The sequence below is a fragment of the Rhincodon typus genome, chromosome 15 (assembly GCF_021869965.1).
Source record: "Rhincodon typus isolate 14 chromosome 15, sRhiTyp1.1, whole genome shotgun sequence".
Classification (NCBI taxonomy): Eukaryota; Metazoa; Chordata; class Chondrichthyes; order Orectolobiformes; family Rhincodontidae; genus Rhincodon; species Rhincodon typus.
In genome coordinates this window covers 32,702,092-32,719,429 of record NC_063346.1, presented here as the reverse complement: position 1 = coordinate 32,719,429, position 17,338 = coordinate 32,702,092, and the positions used below count along the sequence as shown (strand labels likewise).

The window sequence follows — 17,338 nt, the reverse complement described above, 5'->3', positions numbered from 1 at the left end:
ATGGAGTTTGATTTTGAATGATTTTGTATAATTGTTAACAGGTGCGTGTGAGGATCCTGGATATTTTCCATCACAATTGAAGCGCGCTGACTGGGCAATTCATGCTATCGAAGAAGGTCGTCGGACGGTGGTAAATTACATCAGTCCAAATATACAACCACTTTTAAACCTCTTAGTGAATAAGAAAATAATATCTGAAGATGATCATAATGCAATAAAAGATAAACCAGACATTGATAAAGGGCGAACTCTTCTCGACATGCTAAGCCACAGAGGGCAGGAATTATGTGCTAATTTTCTCAATGTGCTACAAGACACTGAAGACTATTATCCTGGCTTAAAACAGTTTATAACAACACTGCTGGAATCCTACACTGACAAAGTTGACAGGCCAACTATTGATCTTCTCCATGAAAACCTACCAATCGCTTCATTTGAGGGGACCAATGAAAAAATCCAAATAACCGATTTCCTTGAAGGTAAGCATGATTTGTCAAAGATGAGCTCTTGGATGTTCGTAACAAATAGACATCTCCACATTTAACATTCTAGTATTGTTAACAGCCTGGATCCATTGATTTTGAAATTCTTTAATAGCGATGGATGGAAACATAATTTAAACCCATTATAGATAAATCTGTATTGATATAGATTCACCTAATGTTTCAGTTCACTTATTTTGGTGAAGGTCTAGGACCTGTTGTCAAGTCTGTATCAATCATGCTTGGTTTGATGCCTTCACACTTAAAGGGGGCAATTTTCATTCCAGTATTAGAAGTGGGTGTCATAATAGGAAACTCCCAACATCAGTCTCCAGCCAGAGTTGCTTACAGGTAATTCACATGAACACTTCTCCTAAATTCCCCATTCACCAGCTCCCCTCCCCCATTCACCATCCAAGTCACTATCTAATCCAGTTCATCTACTAAACAATAGCAAGCTTCCACCCCATTGATTGTCATTGGCCTATGTGATGCCAGGTTTTATCAAGTCCACAATTACACTGAAGAATTCTGCAGATGTCATTGTCTTTGATTTTTTTTGGAAGTTCTAATTGATGTACATTGCAAACCTTAGGGATTTCTGGATTAGGTTAATGGAAGCCATGCCATTATTACTATGCATAGCACATCAGAAAGAATCAGCTTCTTAAAGGACAGCTTTCAATTCCATGATGTCTTGTCTTCTTATACAGAGTGCACCAGCATTGATTTTAATAACATACTGTGTTTATTACATAGTGAAATGAAATACATTATAGTTTAAACTTGGTATCTTCTTATCTTTCTACAAGAAATATTTTAATTCTTAAAGTGTGCTACAATTTATAATATGCCTTACAATCCTTTAGATACACAAGTAAGCCCCTGTTATTCAGTTTCCAATTATTTACCTTTCAGATGAGCCATTTTTTGTAGGGCAAAGTCCTGTAGCAGATGTTGTCATATGGAGTATAATCCCAAAAACTATGTTGACACTATAATCTCCTTAGTTCAACATAAATCAACCTTGTGGAGCAAGAAAGATTAAGTTTGATTTCCTTGTTTTCATTGGGTAAATGTACGATATGTGTAACATAGTAAGTATGGTGACACTGTCAGATTTGCTGGGGACTCGTTCATTATAAGAGACAATGCAAGTTTCACCTTGCCTTATGATTTTTCTCTTGTAATTACAGAAATCTCTGAAGTTGTGGCCACCCATAAAGAAACAGTAAAAGCACAAATGGAGAGAATTAAACCATACTTTGCATTTGATAACTCCAGACCTTTGCTACAAGAACATTTTACCAGTTTAGTCATTCTCAATGTTCGAGAAAGGAATAAAACAGAACATGAACTCCTACAATACAGAGACTATACAGCATGTGAACGTATAGATTTAAGACAGCTTCTTTCACCATCTGCGCCTGGGGAAAAACCACCACAAGTCACTCTAGTGCAAGGAGTGGCAGGTATAGGCAAAAGTGTTATGATGCAAAAGGTCGCCCATAGTTGGGCCTGTGGAACCCTTTATGCTGGGTTTTATATACTGCTGTATTTCAGTTTTCGGGAGCTGAACACAATCAAGGAGAAAATTAGTCTAACTGAGCTTATTGTACGTAGTTACCCTCATCTGAGAGCAGTGTGCACTAGGATATTAGAATGGCCCAGTAGGATTCTGTTTTTATTTGACGGATTGGATGAATTCAAATCATCTCTTGAATTTGGCATTTATTCTCATGTTGACATCTCCATTGCTCAACACACTAACCATTTGATTGCAAGCATTATAAAGGGAGACCTTGTTCATGATGCAACCATCCTTATTACATCCCGCCCAACCACAATTGATTTGGAGAACAAAGCATATTTTAATCGTTGTGCTGAAATTTTAGGATTTTCCAAAAATGAAATTGCTGCATACTTTTTGAAATGCCTCAAGGATAAAAAAGTTGCTGAACATGTCTTTCGAACAGTGAAGAGCAGTGATTCCTTATTTGGACTTTGCTATGTTCCTGCATTTTGTGACATTCTGTGTTTCTACCTCCACAAATCCTTTCACAGTAAAGGCAAGTGGTCTCAGCTCTCTTCCTTTCCCAGGACAATCACAGATTTGTTCCTCAGATTTACCAAGTGTTTATTGGTCTGTGACAATGATGAGGAAGAAGACCCTGAATCCTTTTGCATAGAAGATGATGAAGACAAAAATGAGATCATTAAATTAGCACAACTTGCATGGGATGGAGTCATCAATAAAACAATAATATTCTCAGCAAAAGATGTTGAAAAAAATATTGCTCAAGGCACAAAATCCTTCTGGAAAAAAATTCTCAACAAAGAGAGCCTGAAGATGATGCAGTCTCACATTTGGCAATTTTTCCATTTGACGCACCAAGAGTTTTTTGCAGCATTATATTGCATTTCTGCAAATGAACCTAGTGTGGATCATGTGCATAAAGCCTTCAGTTCAAAGAGCAGTGTGTTTGAGATTGTACTAAGGTTCACTGCTGGCCTGGTGTCTCACAGCAACAGAAAACTTGTGAAGCAATTGATACCTAGACATCAAGTTAAAGAAAGAGAAGTCTTTGATGCCATCAAAAATATTGCTGCAATTGACATCCCTAAAGAAGACATGCTAACTCCAGAAAACAGTATAGAGTATACAGCACACAAAAGACAAAAACTTACAGCTTCGCATTGTCTGTATGAAGCGGCAAATGAAAATTTAACACAACAAGTTGCCTCCCAAACCAGTGATATTGTAAACTTTTCTTACATTTCCTTGAATGTGACTGACTGCACTGCAATTGCAAACCTTCTTTCTTATCATACAACTATTGAAACACTGGAATTAGATGGATGTAAAGCTGGAGCTTTGGGTTTCCAAAGACTAGAGTCTGTTTTCCCAAGAGTCAAAACACTGAGGTATTAAAATGTGTTTTTTTTTGTGTATGAGCTTGAAAAAATGGAAATACCCTGGAATTTTGGTGATTTGGTCATTTTGTCTTTTAAAGATACAGCGATAAGTGTTTAGTAGATTTATGCTTAATATTAAATTAGTTTACCAGAGTATCATGCATTTCATGTAAATGATGCTGTCAACATCCTTCATACATGCCTACAGTAAATATTATGGTTGTTTTTTTGGTTTTCATATTGAGTTGTTCTGCAATTGATACATTTATCTTGTGGCAAATATTTTTAAATCTTTATTACAAATTCATATAAAAAGTACAAGATCTATAGATGCTGGAAATTAGAAACAATTTTTCCAGCAATCTCTGCTTTTGTTACAAATTCAAACATTTGGTATGGAAGTTTCTTCAACAGTAAAAAAAATGAAAATCTTTATATTTGATTGTTAAATAGCAGATTAATACAATATATGCGTAGATTCGAGAGCAATGGTCTAACATAGTTGTATGCAGGTCCCATAAACAACTTCGGTTCACAATGCTTAGACGGTTGCTTTAGGACTATGCAGTGACTATGAGCAACCTCTGAAAATTTGCGTTTTGACTTAGATACTTTATGTGCCACAGTAGTGCGAGCCACTCATTATGATGTTAGCTATGGCTATGTAATGTTATCATCTCTGAGTCAGTAGGTTTTAGATTAGCCTTGAGCACAGTCTTCAGGCTGACCTTCTGCTGTACCAGAAGGTGCACTATCTTTGGATTCAGCGTTAAACTAAGGCCCTGTCTACTCCCTCAGGTAGATTTAGAAGATTTCATGTTAATATTCAAGTAAGGTATCTCGTCAATGGTTATCCCTCAAGTGACATCATTAGGAAAGATTATCTGGCCAATAATCTTATTGCTATTTTCACGTTGTTTGCCAGATTCTCACATCACAAGTGAAATGTGCTTTATTGGGCGTAAAGTGCCAGGAACGTCTTGAAGTCGTGAATACCATCTTACTAAATGCAAATCTTTCAGTGTAATTAGCCTTTCAGGCAATGTTTGCTGACACTGGCAATTGTGGGCAACTATGCATGTGTGCACGTTCAGAAATGTGCATGCGTACGTTTCCAAACAATATGTCATCGCAAGTTTATATGTGACATCACACAGAAATGTAGTACTGCCCACAGGAATTTGAACAGGGCTTCAGTGATGGGGAAAGGGTGCACGGGACATTGATGGGGAGGGGATTGCTCACTTCTTCTACGGTCCTTTCAGTCTCCCTCTCTCCCCACCCCCTCCCAGCCCCAATGTGATTTAAAGTAGTGCATGGTGCACATATGCTGGTGTCAGCAAACACAGCCATTGCTAAAACTTCCATCCATACCCATGTCATATAGATTTAGCTACTCCAATGTTCTCCTAGCAGGCTTCAAACTCACTAAATTTCAGGTCAGCAAACTCCCCTGCATGCATTCATCCATCATCCGTCACTCCTTCTCATGTTGGCTCCTGATCCACCAGTGCCTCAAATTAATTCTCATCCTTCGATTTTGAATTTGCCAATCATTTTATCATTCCTAATTTCCCTAACTATCAAAATTCTGCCTGGAAACTCTAGCTAGAGCATTCCCCTATCACCCGCCCCAACCCCATGATTGACAATTGTGCCATCAGCCCCAGTATTTTGGAATACTGATCTAATACCCCACTGCCTGTTCCGTCTTTTACCTCCTCAAAACCCCAGTTTCATAACCCAGCCTTTAGTCATTTCTCTATATCTCTTCCTATGGTTCAACAGAGAGTGAATGGCATAGTGTTAATGTCCTAGTGTTCGTAATGTCATAGTGCTATTGACCTAGGCTAATGCTAGTGGACATAAGTTTGAATCCCATCATGCTAGTTGGTGAAATATTAGTTCAATTAATAAATCTGGAATTAGAAACGTGTCTTTTGGTGACCATAAAACCATTGTCGCTTGTCATAAAAACACCTCTGATTCATTAATGCCCTTTAGGAAAAGAATTCTGCCCTCCTCATTTTGTCTGGTCTACATGTGACCACAGATTCATAGCAATGTGATTGACCCTTAACAATGTGATTGACTCTTAACTACCATCTGAAGTGGTCCAGCAAGTCACTCAGTTGTATCTAACTACTACAAAGTCTAATAAAAGGAGTGAAACTGGATTGACCATACGGCATTGATGAAAACACCAGAAGCAACAACAGAATGCCCATCCCTGTCCACCCTACAAAGTCCTACTTACTGACCCTGGGAGTGAGCTTGTGCAAAAATTGCTCCACAGTTGCTCCACAGACTAGTCAAGCAACAGCTTGATATAATCATACAGATGGCACCATGTCTTACAGACAATGTTCCTGACGTCACCCATCACCATTTCCAGAGGTGGCAACGCAGTCAGGAGGGAGTTGCCCCAGGAGTCCCTAACATTTACTCTGGACCTTGTGAAATCTTACATTGTTGGATTAAACATAGGAAAAGAAACCTCCTGCCAACTAGCATTCTTTGCCACTCCCTCAACACCACCCTGTCCACTCCACCCCACCTCTGGAGAACTGGCTTTACAACAGGTGGTGAGGGAACCAACAAGAGGGAAAAATTGTACTTGACCTTGTCCCCACTAATCTACCCATAGCAGGTGTATCCACATTGTTCTTTTGTTGACATAGGCCTGCCTTCACATTGAGGTTGCCCTCCATTTTGCTGTGGGGAATACCGCTGTATTGAATGGAATAGATTTCAAACTGATCTTCAACTCAAGACTGGACATCCATGAGTCACTGTGGGCCATCAGCAGGAGCACAGCCGTACTCATCTATAGTCTGCAACATCATGATCCAGCATATCACCCACTGTATCATGATGGTAAAGCCAGGGATCAGTCCCGGATCAATGAAGAGAAGAGGAGGCCATGCCATGAGCAAAAATGGGCTACCTAAAATTGAGGTGTTAACCAGTACAGCTATAGGAATGAAAATGTCATTAGTTGAAAAATATTCGTAAATGCCAGGCTAACAACAAGGTGATAATTTTCTTTTCGTTCACAGTTTAGAGGGAAACATGCTGGAGGATGAAGGAGCAGAGATCATTGCGAATGCACTCAGAAGTAAGATGTGCAGAATAGAAATTTTAAGGTAAATTGTCTTTGTCTGTTTCACATCTTTAAAATGGCATAGTGGATAAAATCAAATATCAACACCAAATTTTTGTTCACTACTAAGATATAAACTAAACAGAATGTTATTGACTGAAAACTGAGTTTTTAGGAGTTAAAATTCACAGCCAAAGAATGACAAAGTTAATTCTAAACTCTTTCCTTGAACTGTCATATCATTACAGTGTTGATTCCAGGTTCTTAAATTTGTACTTTATAGGAGCCAAGACTTACTTTGTATGTCTTAAAGATTAAATTGTTAAAAGTTATGATTAGTACAATTTTCTGTTGTTATTTTTGTTTTATTAGACTATTTGATTGAAATACTGTTGCTAAAGACAGTATGGAAATTGGGAGGGCTCATTGAAGTAAACGATGCAAAGAACGCATATTAGCATAAAAGTAGTAATTAATTATTGGGTTTTCAGTGATTATTATATCAATTATTCAGTATTTTGCCATGCAAACTTTTCCAAACTAGTTCTCTGATAGTACCATCAGCATTCACTGTTCAAGACAAAATCTTTAAACAAACTTTAAACAAATCAGTGAATGTGTAAGGACTCTGAAAAAAGGATAGCAATCTTAATCATGATTCTGTGCAACTGATTTTTATTGCACGGTGGCTCAGTGGTTACTACTGCTGCCTCACAGCACTAGGGACCCAGGTTCGATTCCACCCTCGGGTGACTGTCTGTGTGGGGTTTGCGAGTTCTCCCCGTGTCTGCGTGGGTTTCCTCCAGGTGCTCCGGTTTCCTCCCACAGTCCAAAGATGTGCAGGTTAGGTGGATTGGCCATGCTAAATTACCCGTAGTGTTCAGGGATGTACAGATTAGGTGGGTTATAGGGATGGGTCTGGTTGGGATGCTCTGAGGGTTGGTGTGGACTTGTTGAGCCAAAGGGCCTGTTTCCACACTGTAAGGATTCTATAAATTCTATAAAAATTCTTCTATAAATAATAGAAGCTGATGACCTGTCAAACTTATTTTTTTCAAATCTATCACATCATTAGTTTTAGCTGGTTGTAAATAATAATCTTGATTCTCAAAATTAAAATTGACTCAAAATGTTATTTGCACCATTGTATTTGTGATTCTAATTAAAAGTAGTACTATAATTGGAACATTAAATTATAAGCCCTGTTTGACACATGAAAATATGTTTCCATCTTGTTCTTTATAGTAAGAACCTACATTTCACTTTTTAACTGCAATAAATAATTCCCCTGTATGCTGTGCATACTGGACTTTTTGGGCAATTTCCAAATCAATTATAAGTAAATCAGATGCTTTCAGTGAAATGATGGACTACAGTGTATCACTATAGCTATATCACTAGCTTCGGGTCCAGGCAAATTATACAAATGATATAGTGTCTGAATATCTGGAACTTTCACAACTCCATACAGGAAAAAGGAGCAGCCCAAATAGCTGATGCATTGAAAACAAACAGGAGTCTGAAAACATTGGGGTATGTAATCAACTTGGCAAAGTAGAATGTTTATCAAACTTGCAGTAGAATTTATAAATAAAATTAACTGCTGTTAAGATGTCTGATGATTTTACTTTGTTTACTTTAACAAAATCCCTCTGATTTCACTAGATTAAGAGCAAACTCTGTCCGAGCTAAAGGTGCTCGTTCAATGGCTGAAGCTCTAGAGATCAACACAACATTGCGAGTTTTCGGGTATTGTTTATTTTCCTCAAATCTTTTGTGCACTACTTGGTGATATTACTAAATTTCAGGACAGTACTGTTCGTAGTTGATATTGTTAAGTCCATGTTGGATCCTCATCGTGACCAAGAGGAATTCTCAGAAGTGCTGACAAAATAACTTGTATGATTAATTATTTAATAAAACCAAGGTAACATGAATTGTATCACCCAGCTATAACTAGAGGCATGACTACATTATTAAATTATTAGTAGTAGTATTGTCCTCTGTAAGTGTTCATTTAAAAATAAGGCCTGAACCCATTGGGAGATATGCTGTGTCACCAACATTTCTCAGTGCCTCAGAGGAAATTTTGACCTTTGCAAAGTGAAAAGTAGTCACTGCTAGAGCAGTTGATTGGCTTTCCTTAAGCTAGGAGCTCTCCCTACATTGCAGCAGTGTGCCTCTTTGTATTGGTGATAGATGGTGTGCAGAGTGCTGGCCTATCAGCTTCCACAAGATTGACTGTGGACCCCAATTGTAGGTCAAATTAGCACCCTTTGTGTATAGAACTAATTGCCAGGAGCAGTAGCAATTAGAACTGGGAAATCCCCATTACAAAGGAAAAATGAGCATTGAAGCTGCTGTCAAGAATAGACGGACTGTTTCAAACAGTCTTACACCTGCCTAATCCATGCATATAAAACTTATTTTTTTGAAACTTACCTTACAAATTAATGGAATCTTTCTGAGGAATTTTGGAACTTTTTTCTCTCTATTCATGGTCTTCATTTAGCTTGGCCAGAGAGAGATTCCCACCACATGAGAATATAGGTGTGATCCTGCACTCTACAAATGAATGGCAGAGCACTTGATGCTCCAAAGCACTGTTCCATTACTGCTAGATAATTGAACTTTCTATTTTTTAAATCCCCATTTTTTTCCCTCCCTTTCTGAAAGCAGTTTCCTGGTTGCAGGATGGTTCCATCATACTAAGCGTGCATTTCTTCATCCATGAATCTAAATATTCACAGCCAGTATTGCAAATATACCTAAAACTGATATGGTTATTATCTTCTTATCGATGGATGGCAATGTAGAAATCACTAGCTCTAAAACTAGAAAGCCTGGCTCAATTTCATTATCTCTCTCTCACCTATGGGCTATGAACCAACGCTCCATGACCACCTGAAGTTAAATGACCTAAACTCGCATCTGTTGAAGATTGAACCTAGGAGTTTAATGATCTTCATTTTGTTCCACAGTGGGAATCTCCCTCTGGCCAAGCAAAATGAAGACCATGAATAGAAAGAAAAAAGCTCACAGTGTTAACAAATTGTGTTACTTTGGAGCTAAGAGGGCTGTTCTCATTATTGAAGGGAAATTAAATATATTTATTTGTCCTGTCTCAGTTTGCAGTTTAACAAGATCGGAGATGAAGGTGCAATGTATATGGCACAAGCAATGAAAAAAAATCGCAGCTTGGTTGAGTTAAGGTAATTGTTTAAATGTAAACTCACACCAGAACATTTTCTCCAATCTCAAACTCCCAAGTGCACTTATTTCCATTTGAGCTTTTAAGTTTGATTTCACAGACAGCTTATATTACCTGGTGGCTTGGCACTTGCCAGTCTGCTCATGTGCTGAGCCTGGCTGATGTTTGCCCTGAGCTTCAGTTACATTGGGCAGAGGCAATGGGAGTCTTGCCTATGAGCTGGAAATCTATGGGAGCCCTGTGTCACCTCTTTGTTGTTAAATACCGATGAGACACTGTATTGGGCAGTGATGGGCCTTTCCCAGAATCAATGACCCAAAGGGAAGAAGTACCACCCAAAAAGAGCTGCTCACCCACCAGAAGCCAGCAGCACTTAATTGTTAAAAATGGCACCGGGGGGCCAGAGGCTGTTGCTTAGGCACCCACCTGAAGCCTAGGATCAGCTAGGCACAGGCCAAGGGAGTCATGGGCTGGATGGGAGGAGGGTTGGCAACTCGGACAGAGAGGGATCTCGCAATGGAACCCTTATTCCTGATGCTGGGTCCCTTGAGTAAGCTTTGAGTGCCTTGGAATGAGGGAACACACACACACACACACACACCTAACTGCACACCCCAAGCATCAAGCATGCACCAGTTAAGGTTTGCTCTCTGGGCTCCCTCCATTGGTGAGGTCTCCCTCTGCCCCACTCCACGCCTCACCATGTTACTGGGTGAATACCAATGGTGGTACTATGAGAGGCTTAAGTAGGTATACATTTCCTAATTCAAAGCGTCAGTTAGTGTTGGGTCAGCCAATTTCCCCGTGTGATTTTCCACCATAGAATTAACTGGGCTGGAGGCAAGTCATTGTTTATTTTTAAGAGAATAGCTCCTTTAAAAGTGCTCTGTTATTTCCTTTTTCTTGTATGTCATCATTGATTCGTACCTTTTTATATTTAAGGATTTCAATTTACATGTTACTGTACTTTCTGGGTGGCTGATTAATAAAATGGATAATATTTGTTTGTAGACTCGGAGACAATGATATCACTGAAAAAGGGAGCGATTATTTTAGAAGTGCTTTAGAAGTCAATGACATGCTTGAAGAGTTGTGGTAAGAATTTTGTTTTATTGTTCATGAATTAAAATTGTTGTTTATTTAGAATTTTTTAGTTGATCACAATCATAGAAGATTGAAATTTTCTTGGAAGCTCCATTTTAAAGCTGCTTAGCCAGACTTGATGATGAATCAATGGTGGATAGTATTGTAATCAGTATAAATGAAAATGCAAAAGAAATATTGATAGTTTAGACGAATAGGCAAAATTGTGGCTAATCGATTTCAGCATAGTCAAATATAAAAGGATAAAACACAGCACTTTCCAACTTGTGAAAAGCTAAAGACTTTGGACATCTGAAGAGACCTGATGAAATGGGGTCCATGGACACAGCATATTAAGACTATTAATACTAAAAGAGTTAAATGAATGCTGGTCCTTATATCTACTGGGACAGGATGCAAGCGGGTAGAAGACAGCTATACAAATCCTGGTTAGGCTACACCTGCAGCACTGTGAACAGTTCTGAGCCCCACACGCTTGAGAGGATATAAAGTATTGGCCTTGGAGGTAATGCAGTGTAGCTTTACGGGAATAATACCTTGACTCCAAAAGTAAAATTATGATGAGATTACATAAATTTATGTTGTATTCCCTGGAATTTGGAATATTTAAGGGTGATTTGGTTGAAGTTTTCAAGATATTAAGAACAGATAAGATAGATTGGGAGAGACTATCTAGTTATGTTGTATTCATCAAGGACCATTGTAAAAGAAAACCAGGTAAACCTTTTTAAGAATGGAAGTAGGAAAAACTTCTTCATGCAAAGAGTGGTAGAAGTTTCAAACTCTCTGTCACAAAAAGTAATTGATGCTGGATTAATTGTTAATTTCAAAACTGAGATTGATCAATTTTCATTAGCCAAAGACATCAAAGAATATGGAATGTAGACAGGTAAATACAGTTACGTTACAGATCAGTGAGAAGTTCTGTGAATGATGGTATTGCTGCAGTGGACTAAATGTTCTACTTTTTCTGCTTTTCGGTGTGTCTATGCTGTGATCCCACCAAAAAAGGAGGCAGAAATAACAGCCAGATTTTAAAATTTGACCTTTGTTTTAGTAACAATGAAATTCACATTATAGGAAGAAATTAAAGTTTCTTATTTAAAATGCTACTGAAGTAAAGAGAAGTGTAAGATACTAATAGGCATGTTTATTTTGTTTAAACTGGCAAATAACTTAATATTTACAATTAATTCTATTTAAAAATAAATAAAAGTTAATTTCAGTCACCATTGTGTCAAAGAAAATCAGACTACAATAACCCAGTGTTCAACATAACTGCTCATGTTGGGTATTGTAGTGATTGTGATGAAGTCAGTCAGGCAAATATCATCGAATATGAGTTCCCTGATTGAGGCTGTTAATCTGGTCCAACCAGGGAGCCCTGGTTTACGGATAAAAATAGGAGTGTCAGAGATCCTGTTCACTGTAAGAGCTGGCTCTGAGGGAGCTGGATCAGTGTCAAAGACTCTCCACGTGTAAATAAAGGGTGACTTGGTGACAGGATACCAGCCTCTGTGGAGTTAGTTCAGGTTTCAACAAGAGGACACATTTATCCTTTAATTTCAGAACCATCTCAAAACATCCAGTATATAATAATTAAACTGACATATTTACATAATCTCCCACAACTTTTTTTTGCAGTGAGTCAGAAGAAATTATGTATCATTTAGTGTTTGTTGTAACAATTTGAAAGATGTTACAGTTGTCACCTGGAATGGGAATAGTTAAAAAAATGCATGTTCTGGTCACATTTAAAGCACAGTTTTCTCTGGCTGCACTTAAGCCAGAAAGAAAATTTAGTGTGCATCATTTTATACATGAGATTTCCACCTTGACTTTCCTTTCTGTATTGCATCCAAACAAGTACAAGAGTAAAATAAAAAAAAGGCCCATCATTCCTCCCTGTGGATGAAGAAAGAACTGCAGGATAAAACAGCTTTTACAAAACAGTCAGAGATGGTAAAAACTGCTGATGCTGCAGTCAAAGATAACACAATGTGGAGCTGGAGGAACACAGCAGGCCAGGTAGCCCATTTCTGAAGAAGGGTCCTGACCCAAAACGTCAACTTTCCTACTCCTTTTTTACAAAATGGTCTTTCATTTCAATATCCTAGTGTTTGACTCTTTTACTCACTGAAGAACTGAAGTTTTTTGAGCCTTACCCTTAGAATCCTTTGATGTCTTTCTCTTTTAGGATTCTGGTGAATAACATATCAAATGATGGAAAGGAAAGACTGAAAAATGCCAATTGCAAAAACCCAAATATTCAACTGAATTAATTTCGGAGAATTAAGCACATAGGTATGTGTCTTGTATAAGTGGACAGCGAAAGATAGAAGTTCCTTCTATGTGTTTATGTTATGAGTACAAAATGTTTGGTCAGTAAAGCACGTCAGCCGTGAAAAATTTAATTCTTCTATTTGTGTTCTTGTCAGGATTGTAAAAGCAACATTTTATTAGGTCTTTGGGCATAGGATTGGATGCAAAGGATTAACACTTGGCAGAACAATCTCAGTGCCTCTCACCCTTTCTAGTGGCACCTTGAGTGTGCTGATGGTAACCTAGCAAGTAGTAGTGGGAAGCCAATTGATGCCGTTAAGTAATTAGCAAAGATTTTCCAAGGGCAATGGAATCTTTCAGGTAGCACATGGAACCCTGCCTTGTGCTTGTCAGTTATTCACAGGGACTGCTGGGCACCTTTCCAATCTTATGATCAAAATCAGTCTCCCGCCTGCCACCCTGACAGCAATCCTGGGGCACCCTCTTAATTGAATATCTCTAGAAAGATATTCTAGATATCGCCAGCAGTCCCTGCTGGTAAGAAACATAAGTTTGGTTGTTATGTTATTGTATAGATTCCAGACCAGTGTACTTTAAGACATTATATGACATCATAACATGTGACATTCCAAAATAAATGTATCCACTTCACCTCTAACATAGTGCAATGAAGCCAGTGTAGTGTGTTCAGTCAGTCAGATACGTGTATGTAAGGTACATAACATAATTAAGCACAAAACCCAGATTGTGTGTAAGTGTGTGATATGCTAACAATTTAAATAGTTAATGTTGTCGATAAACTTCAGGATACCTATCTTATCTAGACTCTTTCTTTTTAAAATAGGACGATCACAAATGATCCAATTTTTAACAATGGGTCTTTTACAGTGCTGCAGCATAGCTGCAGTGCTAAAATAATATTCATCAAAATACAAACAAAAAGGGGAAAGCAACAGTTTTCTACGCTAATAAGGTCATACCTGTGCCCAGACATCAGTTGATTCCGCCATCTTGCTTTTGGGATACAAATAAAAACTAAAATAGGACTGCATGATGTCACAGCTCTCTCTTTGTGGAAATGCCATCTAAAGGCACAAGCCTGCTGCTTGGAAAGCAACAACAAGGAAAAAAAGAAACCAACGACAGACAAAAAATGCCCTACATTGCAATATGAATTCTTATACTGTCAGTTTTAAAGAACACCGTAAAGATGGAAATCTGTGCATGGATTATTACTCCATTGCCAATTTATTAGAACTTCAGTTATTTAAAGAAAGAATCAATCTTTACTTTCTGGACCAACAAATAATTGATAAATAATAATAGACAGTCGAACTTTTTATTGCTTTGTGTAGCACAGAAATATTCCCTAAATAGTGAATTAGGAGCCATTTTGTGCTCTGAGGCCATCTCCAATTGTGGATTGAGACTAGGGGAATGCAAACTGGACAGATTTGTGTCTGTTTCCTGAGTGACAGTAACTTGGGGACAGCTGTCCAGCAGCAATTTCCTATGCTTGGAGATCTTTGGAAGAGCACAGTGACTTCCAAGTGTCATAGGCACCCTCTGTAACGAGCCAAATGCCTTGAATGCTCAAAATTGAGGTCCTAGTGCTAGTTTTGAACCCTGCTGCAAAATGGTTGTCAGCTGCACACTGTCTGCATATTCAACTGTTCTGGATCTTTAATGTCTAATTTAGGTCTGCTCAATGGATTAGGGACTATCCACAAAAACAGGGGAGGATTATTTTCTTTCTGGATTTTAATTTCTGTGAAACTAGGTGAAGCAGCAGTTGTCCTGTTCCCAGAGAAATTCTCTACGCTGGTGCTGCTTCAGGTTCATTACCTCTTTCTCTGCCTTGTCTCTACAAATCAGCTCCCCAACCTCCAGGGCCAGCCTAATTAATATTTTGAACTCTCCAACCCATAAGCTGCATGAGCTACCCAACTACCATCTACAGCTTGTTGCTGATGCCCCAGGGGCAATTTTGATCAATTCTCATTGGGTGTCATTTCTTCATCTATTTCAAATAAAAACTGACATTGAGCAATTTAGTCTTACAGCCAGCGGAGGTAGAAGTCTTGTTCGGATTGTGTTTCAGCTTAGCCAAAAATGGCATGAACTGCGAAATATTGCGTACATACTTGTACAATATATTTCAAGGCATATCAAAGGTGTGCAAACATTTGAGTCAAATATACAATCCAATTACTAGATGTGACTCTTGTGTTTTTATAAATATGACTTGGAGTGTAAAAGAAAGATCATTCTCTGACACTGATACTGGACTTTTTCTGATGAAGGGTCTAGGCTGAAACGTCAGCCTTTCTGCTCCTATGATGCTGCTGTGTTCATCCAGCTCTGCACCTTGTTGTCTCAGAGCCTATGATTACTTGGGTAGCCTAATAGGTGTATATAGTCACAACACTGATGCAGCCTGGCTGTGCTATACGAATGTATGCAGGAAGCTTCATGTGTAGGCTCTGTTCGGGTCACTATGGTGGGTGAACAACAAGAATGTTATTCTATCCTGTATTGATAGGCAGTGTTCATTGTTGTAAAGTAAAAATAATTGTTCTAAAATACAAACAGAAAGTACTGGAAAATCTCTGTTGGTCAGGCAACATCTGTGAATGCAGCAACAGAGTTAACATTTTGGGTCCTATCTAACACTTTGAGGAAAAGTACACTCAGATTCAAAAAGTTACCCCTGTTTCTCACTCTATGGATGCTGCCAGTCCAGCTGAGTTTCTGCAGTGCTTTGTTTCAAATTTCCATCGTTCTCAATATCTTGCTTTTGTTTTAGTGATATTTGTTCCCTCCATTCCTGAAACTTTTAATTTCTTGCCTTAAATCATGTTTAGGAGCTACGTGGCAAGAGAAAAGTGTATTTCATTAGGACACTGAATTTAGCATTTTTCTGGATTGAACAGGACTAATAATGAACTCTGCTCAACTGTTCCAGGATCAGCAATTTTATACGGTGCGAAATATTCCTGACTGTCACCAGTGGAAAATGGATGGATACCAGAAATCAACATTGACAAACTGAAGAACTTTGATGACACTGAGCACGTTCCATGATGTGACTCTTCTTTAAGAAAGTGCAGTACTTTTGAAAATGAACTGGTTAAATCACAGGCTTATAAAAGGGGACATGTTTGTGTTGTTGATGCCTAGGTTTGTTGGTGCCAGCTTAAGGTATATTTCTGAAACTATCCATCATAAACACTCAGCGCAGACAGCACCCTTCAATTGAAGTGTCTTGAGGTGAAAGTTTAAGCTTTATTTCTTACTTATTTTATTTAGGAAAACATATGTATATAAGTTCTTTGGATGTGACACATTTCATCCTTCATCCGACTTTGGAGGATATTTTTTGTGGGACTGCACGAACATATGGGCTAGACAAGTTTCCTTCGCTGAGGGAGATAATGAATGCTAGTCTTACAACAGCAAGGATAAAAAATTCCATTCTGTTAAATGTTGGTGCTTTTAACATCTTTTTAAAAGAAAATGAAATGTACAAATAATATTTTTTTTAAAAAATATACAATTTTATTTTGATTTGAAGTCTTTTACTAAAGTATTATTTTTTGATGAGTTTCAAAACTTTGAGTAGTGCTATTCGCTTATAAAATTTCAATGTAGCTTTTCTTCATTCCTCTCTGCACTGTTCTAGTGCAAATGTTACACTGTCAGTATCAGCACAGTGCAGAAAATAATTTAATAGATTTACTTTGTGTGTTTTTCTAACAGCAGCAATATAATTTAAATCCTGTACATTTCTAATTAATATGAATTCAGAGGTTCTAAGGATGCTTCTTTGCTGTCCACACCATTTTTCTGAATTCAGTGAATCAGAACGTATTTAAACCTCGGTGCAGAGCACATGCTTTCAACCAACACTTGAACACATGTATTTCCTGCAATGGAGCTCTGTAGTAATCAGATGAAGAAGAAACCTATCCAATTTGCTGTGGCTGGTCTTGGTACAGTGAGACTCCTGCAATTAACAGAATTTACACAAACCAGAATCTGAACCAGGACCTTATTGTCCTGTCCTGGGAGATTTGTACTACGTTATATGAACCAAATCTCTGCTGAGGGAATTCTGCATTAACAATCTCATGATTTAAGGGCTGCAAGAATGTTTCATTATTATTAGATTGTACAACAATGATATTGTATCCAACTTGTGTTTTGTGATCAAAAATAAATGCATTTATTTTGAGTTTA

At 38.0% G+C, this 17,338-nt stretch overlaps 1 protein-coding gene across 6 annotated transcripts in view; it reads left to right on the top strand.

The window, feature by feature from the left end:
- Window positions 1-17,338, top strand: part of LOC109912032 (NLR family CARD domain-containing protein 3-like) — a 39,722-nt gene extending 22,384 nt beyond the window's left edge. For 3 of the 6 annotated variants that reach the window (XM_048605605.1, XM_048605606.1, XM_048605604.1), the window contains exons 6-13: window positions 42-479; window positions 1,679-3,407; window positions 6,458-6,544; window positions 8,167-8,250; window positions 9,630-9,713; window positions 10,724-10,807; window positions 13,014-13,120; window positions 16,065-17,338. In XM_048605605.1, coding sequence (XP_048461562.1) covers window positions 42-479; window positions 1,679-3,407; window positions 6,458-6,544; window positions 8,167-8,250; window positions 9,630-9,713; window positions 10,724-10,807; window positions 13,014-13,098 — 2,591 coding nt within the window. In that variant the 3' untranslated portion in view covers window positions 13,099-13,120; window positions 16,065-17,338. Of the gene's footprint in view, window positions 1-41; window positions 480-1,678; window positions 3,408-6,457; window positions 6,545-7,972; window positions 8,035-8,166; window positions 8,251-9,629; window positions 9,714-10,723; window positions 10,808-13,013; window positions 13,121-15,963 lie in introns of those variants that run through there. The other 3 variants (XM_048605603.1, XR_007263732.1, XM_048605607.1) reach the window with 3 other exon arrangements.